The sequence below is a fragment of the Gymnoscopelus microlampas genome, assembly GCF_963454915.1.
Source record: "Gymnoscopelus microlampas genome assembly, chromosome: 8".
Lineage (NCBI taxonomy): Eukaryota > Metazoa > Chordata > Actinopteri > Myctophiformes > Myctophidae > Gymnoscopelus > Gymnoscopelus microlampas.
The window spans coordinates 25018493-25027554 of record NC_139945.1 but is presented as its reverse complement, the minus strand read 5'-3'; the positions used below and the strand labels follow the sequence as shown (position 1 = coordinate 25027554).

The window sequence follows — 9062 nt, the reverse complement described above, 5'->3', positions numbered from 1 at the left end:
AAAGTAAAATATTGCTCTTTTGAACATCTTCCACTGAAATAACACTTCTAGTGTTGGCCCGTGTGGTGCTCAGGCATGTGGCAGCCCTGTTCTATTTTGGCAAATTTAAATGATGACATCTTACTTTTCTATGGCTTTCAGATTAGGGCTGCGCAAATAACCAAACATATACCAAAACCAATATTTACTTATAACCGAATTATCGAGAAGCACGTTTTTTTTTTAATATATTTTTCTTATTTATCAACAAATCGACACGAAATAATTCTAATACAATTTTTTTTATAATCGACTAAATCAATTTGTCTGATTAACCACTTAATCCTGTATTATGCCTTGTTGTACAGTGGTGGCGTACACAAATAATGAGATCTACAAGCTCATAACGTGTCAAGATCTGCTATTTTCACTTTTCTTTATGATCGTTCAATAGAGGCAAAGGTTTGAAATAATCATGATACTGATTTAAAGTCATGTTGCCCAATAATGCCCAGCTCTACTTTGGGTTGAACCACATGAGCCCTATACTGTACGTCCTTATTCTGGGGCAAAGATTTACCTGTTCCCATGGGGCGCAAGCAAGGGGACAAATACCAGATCAAGTTCACAACGCGTCGCAACGTAACGTGTTGTGAGCTTGTAGATCTGTTATTTCCGCCAAAGAGATTTGGTGTAGAGAGGGGGGAAAAGGAGGGCCCCTGAGGGACTCCAGTCAAAGTACATAGGATTTAAGTGGTAAATGAGAAAAATAGAACACATGCTGTCACGGTTTGCAGGAGGTCTCACTCTCTCTCTGTCTCTCCTCCCTCTGTCTCTCTCTCTCTCTCTCGCACTCATCTCATTCTCTCTCTTTCTCTCTCTCTCTCTGTTTCTCTCCATATCTCTCTCACTTTCTCTCTCGCTCTCACTCCCTCTCTACTCTGTGCGCGGGTGTTAGTGAGCGTACAGTGATTGTTCGTAGGAGCCAAAGCAAGCAAGCAAGGCATCTATTATTGAACTTGAGACTTGTATAAGAGAGATAGAGCCTTCTTGGGCAAGTTAGAAATTGAGGCACAGGGCATTTTTCTCAGCTCCTCTGAAGACTGAAGTCATCTCTGATAGTAAGCCATGGACTGTCACAATGTAAGTAGACGCTTCATATTCATTTACTGATTAAGTGGGATTATTGGGGATTATTTGGGAGTCACTTTTAAACAAGGGTCAGTGTGTTAACTAATGTATTTAGCCGTATAGTTCATTAATGAGGCTTCTACTTTTACAGTATGTGTTGACGATGTAGTTGAATCCAAACTGACACAATATTGTGTGTCTGATGGTTCCTCTTTAACCATTTAAATTATACAGTACTAAGTTGACCAGGGTGCCTCAGGGCTCTATACTACTTTAGGTCTTCTCCTTTTCTCCCTCTACCAAAACTCTTTGCCGGGAAATATCCGATCTACCTTGTAGATCTGATTTTCAACGGAATAGACGCAGTTCATGTGGTTAAAATGTGGTTAAAATATTTTGTGTGTGTAAACCATGTGGTTTATTGTATCACTAAATCGCTTTTGAATTTAACAGAGAAAGGGAACACAAACCGCCTTAAGTGTCTAAAAGAGTATAGTGATGCCACGTTTGTAATGCCGAAAACACAGGCAGATTTATTTTCCCGCTACATCACAAATCAGAACTTTTAAAATTCAACACGGGCTATTAGAACAAGCCCTCCTGAATCCATAAGGATGCAGTGCAGCAGTGTTACTGTAGCAGCCTAGTAGCTGTTCAAGTGGATAGCGGTGGCAGGCAGCCGACTGAGCAGTCAGACAGAGAGGCTAATGAATGCTGGCGGTACAGGTGGGTGGTCAAACTCCTACGCTGACGGCTTTCACTGGAGACCAGATGTGTCGCTGCTGCTGCTTCACAGAGGCAGTGGGATGACAGGAGAGAGGCTCCAATCTGTGGGCTGTGCCTTTGTGCCGAGTGTCAGCTCGTCCCTATGAGCAACATATGGTGTGTGGCTGATGCGCGTTCAGCGCTGGAGTCCAATGGGCTGCCTGTTTACATAATTTGTTGACAGCCCCTGCCACTTCTTATATGTTACCACATTTTGACAAGCCCAAAAATCCTGCTGAATTAACCCCTCGCTTCCTTGGGGATGGTGGACGGACGGACGCTATCCCCTCGCTCCCTCGAGCTAGTGATTCTCCAACATTTTCATGTCAAGGACTCCCAAATTAATGTGTATTTTGAACATCTGAACATATTTTGTGAAGATTTGTGTTAAAATATTTTAAAAATATTCAAAATGTTTCAATTTAGTTTTTAGTTGTCTTTTATAGCCTATTTATATAGGGTTAAAAATAAAATGGTTAAACTGATTTTGATGCTATATTAACACATTTTGCCAGGACCTCCCTGAAGGACCCCTGCGGATCCCCGGACACCAATTTGTCCCCTCACTCCCTTGGGAACTCTCCCTTGGGGAGGGTGGGCGCTGTCCCCTCCCTCCCTTGGGAACAGCGGACGCTGTCCCCTGACTCCCCTCCCTCCCTTGGGGAGGGTGGACGCTGTCCCCTCCCTCCCTTGGGGAGGGTGGACGCTGTCCCCCCTCCCTACCTTGGGGAGGGTGGACGCTGTCCCCTCCCTACCATGGGGAGGGTGGACGCTGTCCCCTCCCTACCTTGGGGAGGGTGGACGCTGTCCCCTCCCTACCTTGGGGAGGGTAGACCCTGTCTCCTCCCTACCTTGGAGAGGGTGGACGCTGTCCCCTCCCTACCTTGGGGAGGGTGGACACTGTCCCCTCCCTACCTTGGGGAGGGTGGACGCTGTCCCCTCCCTCCTTTGGGAAGGGTGGACGCTGTCCCCTCCCTATTTTGGGGAGGGTGGACGCTGTCCCCTCCCTTTTTTGGGAAGGGTGGACGCTGTCCCCTCCCTACCTTGGGGAGGGTGGACACTGTTCCCTCCCTCCTTTGGGAAGGGTGGACGCTGTCCCCCCCTGCTTTGGGGAGGGTGGACGCTGTCCCCTCCCTCCTTTGGGGAGGGTAGATGCTGTACCCTCCTCGCCATACTCCTGACCCCATAGTAATTTTTTCCCCTTTGTGGCTTGGCATTCAACTTAATTACATGACAGAAGCTATTTTGCTCGGTGCAAAAAACATTCCGGATGACATAGTAGAGTCAGACATGGTTTCATTATGGTTTCTTATCTTTCTCCCTGTACATAATACAGCAGTGGACGTAGGTTATGCCTGGACTGTTTTTTATACAGTTTTTATACATTTGGGGAATCTGTAGCTGAGTGGGTAGAGAGGCCGTCTAGTCACCGGTTTGCCTCCCTGCTCGCCCCTGTTTATGCGTCGAAGTGTCTTGAGCAAGACACATGCTCATCATGACCATCTGAGCAGCCATCAGCTGGATGAAGCTGAAACTGAATTTCCTTTGCGGGACTAATAAAGATCTCCCTTCCCCTCCTTTATCTTGGTGGGCCTTGATGGCATCGAAATGCCTGATTTATACATGCCCAAAATATCAGATATATAAGCTCACAACGCGTTGAGCGTGACATGTCATAGTGGATCTACTGGATCTCTTCTTCACTAGTCCCTCCCTAACATTCTAGTTTTTATTTGTTGAAAAAATTCTCAGTATATTTAGATTTAGTTTTACACATCGTAGCTTCGTTTTTATATTTAGTTTTACCTAGTTTTCCTCAGTGAAAAAAAGGTAGTCGACAGACATTTTTTGTCATAGTTTTAGTCTATGGAATTAACGCTGCAACGATGGCGGTGTCACACCCACCCAACAGGAGGAGTGCAGCCGGCCTCAGGAGGAAGAGGACATCATGGACATCCCCCTGGACGACCCGGAGGCCAACAAGGCCGCCGCCAAGATCCAGGCGGGCTTCCGTGGCCACATGACCCGCAAGAAGATCAAGCCAGAGAACAAGGCAGAGGTGGAGGAGGTGAGCAGCACGGGGGAGGCGCTCAACTGCAGCCTGGGGGACGCAGGTCAGTGTGGGGGACCGACTAGGACACATAATGCCATCAGAGAACCAGACTTATACACCGTCGTATGCGGCAGTGTCGCAGACACGGAAATCGCGCATTCTATAAGCTAGAAGAAAAAGAAACGTGTCGCCTTCAGCCAGTGGTTCTCAACCTTTTCTGGATCAGGGCCCACTTGAAAAATGTTGAACATGGTCTTATCGGCTGCCGTGTTAAGTGGTCAGACCACAGAGTTATAAGATAGAGAACGAACGGCCCCGTCCCCCACCTATTCATTTTCAATGAAAGTTGCTCAACAGCACATGAAGCACCCGGATACACTCTTCTCCCGGGATAGCGCACTAGCGTTTCAGACGATAGAAGCATATAGCGTTTTAAATGCGAAAGTCTTGCAATACCAGATTTGACCACCAGGCCTCTATGGCTTCAATAATCCTACGCGGTTCTAGGCGCTTGAGTCAGAAGAGTGGGCCGCTTACATTTTCAGAGCCTGTTATGATCAATCGATTGTGTTCTGGCTTGGATCAACTTCGATACCAGTGTCACACTGAAAACTCACTTTTCAAGGTTTTAGAGAAAAAATACAGTGACATTTTATTTTTTTATGTTAATGTTATCATTATCATTATAGTCGGTCCCGATACACAGGTTGAGAATCACTGGCTTTTGCGACGCGGTTTGAGCTTATAGATCGTTGATTTTCGCCGCACAACACCGTTGTACGGCGGTGCATAAATTGGGTGCAAGCAGGGCATTATGGAGAGTCAGTGGACGTAGAGTTTACAAGTCATACAGCCAGTAATCTGGAGACCTAACTGCAGCAGGTGACATAAGGTACAGTAAAGTGACGCTCTGGTGACGTTATCAAGATAGTCGTTGAGCAAGAAACACAGCTCAGATCACGTGACATAAAGATGCATCTAAGTGATGCTAGGTCATCTGTAAAATGTATTCCTGTTTTTCGCAATAAAATGCTTTCTGGAAATAAAATCCACAGACAGTTGGACTTTTTAAAATAAAAGATCCAGATATATTTTTCAAAATAAAAGCCATAGACATTTTTCATTCTTAATAAAAGGCCAGACAATTACATTTTGTTCAAAATGAAAGCAAAAGCAAATTTTGACCCAACACAAAAAATCTCTGGTGGTCTGGCTGGTCTGTTGAGAAATAATGTCTATACGAACGGTCACAACCTTTGCTGGTGCCTAATACTTTATATAACAATGCGAGTAGGTTTTCTATTTAACACAGCGGGAAACCCATTTAACAGCCATACATTATTAAATACACCTATTAGAGCCCCCCAAGGGTTAGTTCACTGTGAGTAATGCATAGCCTACACACTGACTGATTCCTTTAATTACCCCATACGGTTTCATCGTATAATATCACAATTCATTCCTCAATTAAGCGATTATGAATAACGCTGTCGGTGCTTAAATGAATAGCAAGAAACAGGTCAACATTTTTCATTGTCTGGCAAAGTCGATTTAGACGTGTACACAAGATGCTATGTTTGATTGGTGCTCATCAATATTTTAGAAAATGTATAGTTTTTCATGGTGATTAGATCTCGACTACGTCACTACGAGTCATAAAGTAAAATAACCATTGTAAAAGCATGAATCACTTACACTTAACAAACCACAACCATTTCAAAAGTATTTCGAAAATAGCCAATCTATAAGCTCACAATTCGTTGTGGTGCAACACCCCTCATTGCATTGTAAAAGCATAAACCACTTAACCACATATCAAGATAACCCCTAAACTGTTTAAAAAACATTCTACTTGAACAAAAGGAAAATAAATATTTTGAGAATGTTTCGATCTTCTACTCTGTATTTAGCTGTAATCAAAGAAACGTTAGATCTTCTTTGCAAAACGAGGCCTCATGTGGTCCACTGCTTTGCCCCTAACCTAGTTGCTGGTTGCCTGGCATCTTTATATAGTGGGTTTATTTATAACTGCAGGTGCGTTAGATGTGCCTCTGTAGACTAGCCAGAATTAATGGGCCTGTCGGAGCGGGACGGGGGCAGCGGAGGCCCCTCCCACTGGGGGAGACCCCCTTTTCATATCACACCTTACAAGTGGGTTTATGAACTCATTATCCATCATATCAGACATCATCACCAATTACTAGACATCTAATGAAAGCTCAGCAGAGCTGAACATCACATCTTTCTCAGAAAACAGATTCTACTTCTGCAGGCAGCAACCCGTGTTGACATGTTAGTTTAGTGTTTCACCATAATACTGGCATGTGTCTTCTGTTGAGTGTCTTTAGTTTAAACACCTAAATCCTAATGCAAAAATTGCTGAAAACACATTTGGGGAATTTCTTTTCACATTTTGTTCAAATGACTGGAAATGTATAAAGGTTTTCTTTAAACCTTTTCTAAATGTTTACCAATGATGACAAGCCCAAAACAGGGATGCCAGGGTTAATATTTGGGACAGTGTTGCAGGCAGGTTGCAGGTGTATTTCAGCCTTCAGGACAGGAGTTGGTACAGTACATCCAGATCTGCAGCGCTATAACGTCTACTCCCCCCCCCCGCTTCTGTTTTTAGAGACAGGAGGATCGGGGACAGTAGAGAGGGACGACACAACTGTGCCAGAGCAGTGACAATGCTGTCACCCTGCCCTGGATGGAGAGGAACGACGAAACGACGAAACGATGGGAGGTAGCTGGCTGGGCTGGCTGTCAGTCAGGCAAACATGTTTTTACCCTGCTCAGAGTTAACTTTCTATGTAACAGATTAGCAGTAGACAACCAACCAACCAACCAACAGACAGACAAACAGACAGATTGGGAGGATGTGTTATGTGATTTTTTCTTTTTTAGTTGTTGTTCCCAGCAGTCTCATCAGTATGGATGTCTTTGACCCAGATTGTTGCACCTCACTGCATGTACTTGTGAAACTTCTGGTAGTGTGCTAGCTTCTAGACGATGATCTGTGGAATGTGAAAATGAATGTCCTCTAAACGCTAAAACAGGGCTTATTTTTGGATGGATACACTTCATTCTGTTTTGTGCACATTTCTTATAATGCATCTTGATTAGACTTTACAGTACTATCTGCTGGAATGTTTTTGTTTTGTTTTGTTTTGTTTTGTTTTTATTATGCATTGTTTGAAGTGCTTTTGTCTTTACCTTATTTGCTTGCACATAGGTAAAAGAGAGGTAGCTATATATATAAAATATATATTTATCTTATCTTATTTTGTTCTAAGTTATTTGATTTAGGCCTGCGGTTTGAATTTATTACCTTTTTTGATCACATTCTACAGCGTTTTCTATAAATCTGATCTTCCAGGACATGCAAGCATGCAGTGATAACATGTTTTATTTAGTTTTATGTTGTTTTCTTCTGAGATGCTCTCGGCACAGAGTTTATAATGCTCTGTTCTTTTGTTGACGGTCTTGACTGGTTCGATTCATTTTAATATCAGGTGTATATGATGATATTTCATTGTCAGTATGTAGATAATGCACTGTAGCCGACTGTATGTGACAACGCTTGAAAACAACAGCATCATGGCATTAATTAAATAAATCCATGGAAAAACACACGCCAGTGTCTTTTTTAAACTGATATTTAAAACACTGATCGGTTTTCTGTAAGTAGTTCAGTCTATTTGAGCTGTGTGTGCGTGCGTGTGTGGCTTTCATCTTTCATCACATCCACAGGCTTACAGGTGTAAATAAGTGAGTGAATTTTGTTTTTGTGCAAGCTCCATTGCTTTTTGGAGCTTTCAGGAATAAAACAAGATAAGCACAAGAATAAGCAGGGGTGGGGGGGTAGGAAGAAGGTGGGGGAAATAAATCAAACGATAAATAGAAACATGCCAGGGAGAAGAAAATCAAAGATATACATTGCACTGCTGTCATGCAAAGCCCCTGAACGTCCGTTAGTTCAGCAGTTCTCTGTCTTTTCTGGATCAATTTAAAATCTCAAAATTGTTCGCCAACGCCACCTAAGCCCACCCTTTCTGACCACTTAACAGATGGGTGGGCTCACTGCGTGACCTGCATAAAAATCAATCGACTGTGTTCCGGCTTTGATCAGTGGAACTAGCGTATGTTAAGTTCTTACTTATTGGTATCACTATATGAAAACCCAGCTAACAGGTTGAGAATCTTGGCGTTAGAGGTTCTAAACTGATTCTTTTCTTGTACTTCACCTTAGTTTAAACACATCTTAAGGTTCGGTGCGACATGGCACCTACAGTACAAGATACGTATGTGCTCTATAGCACCAAAGGAGGTTCCCCTATATGATTATGAGCCAAAGCACCATTGAATGCTATTTGTTCGCAGAGTATATTACAGTACGTATACCTACAAATGTGGTAAATTAGTAATGGGTCTAGCAGTGCTGTGAGTGATTTTGCATAATAATAGAGTATCGCTCAGCAGGAGTCCATAATTAATGAAAACCTTACAGACTCTGTGATTACATAATCCCTGCTGCTCCATAGATCACCAAGCCAGTCAACCTAACATGCATCATATCAGATTGATAGTAGCTCCTCACAATGCAGTAACTTATTTATGTGATCAATCAATGAAATTAGCCTTTTGCAAAGTGAACGAATATACTCTCAAACTGTAGCCTACCGTATGCCAGTGGCTCTCAAACTGGGTTCCGGGGAGAGGGTTCCAGGGGGTCCCCAGCAAAGTTAATATAGCATCAAAATCAATTCAAACACTTTAACCCGATAATATAGGTTTGTGATTGCTTGATTGCTTGATTGATTGATTGATTGAATACTTTATTTAACAGTTTGCATACTTTGCAAATAGTACAGTGGTAGACTATGATTACACAATGGTGCTAAAAGGATAACACAAAAAGCCCCAAGGGCCTGTTTCCATTGCGGTCCTGTGTATTCAATGCATCGAGACATTTAGACATACAATCAAGTGAGCATTGTAGATCTGCAATAAAAAATATATATATTGTTGACAATTTTGGAAAAATATATATTTTACAAACATTATAAGAACACAAATCTTGTATGGGAGGGGCTCCCTGGCACAACATATGTCAGATGTGTGGGGTCTGTGG

General features: G+C 42.8%; 1 protein-coding gene across 2 annotated transcripts; it reads left to right on the top strand.

The window, feature by feature from the left end:
- The first annotated feature begins 942 nt into the window (after window positions 1-942).
- On the top strand, window positions 943-7488 carry nrgnb (neurogranin (protein kinase C substrate, RC3) b). Of its 2 annotated transcripts, none has more exons than XM_084065012.1 (3): window positions 943-1122; window positions 3788-3943; window positions 6561-7488. In XM_084065012.1, exons 1-3 carry the CDS (start codon window positions 1108-1110, stop codon window positions 6582-6584), a joined length of 195 nt encoding a protein of 64 aa, XP_083921138.1. In that variant the 5' UTR covers window positions 943-1107; the 3' UTR covers window positions 6585-7488. The 2 variants fall into 2 exon arrangements, with proteins under 2 accessions (XP_083921138.1, XP_083921139.1); XM_084065013.1 differs by having other exon boundaries at window positions 3788-3989.
- The last annotated feature ends 1574 nt before the right edge of the window (window positions 7489-9062 follow it).

Coding starts and splice junctions, on each gene's coding strand:
- nrgnb (XM_084065013.1), top strand. Junction 3,990..6,560: donor CTGCAGCCTGGGGGACGCAG/GTCAGTGTGGGG, acceptor TTCTGTTTTTAG/AGACAGGAGGATCGGGGACA.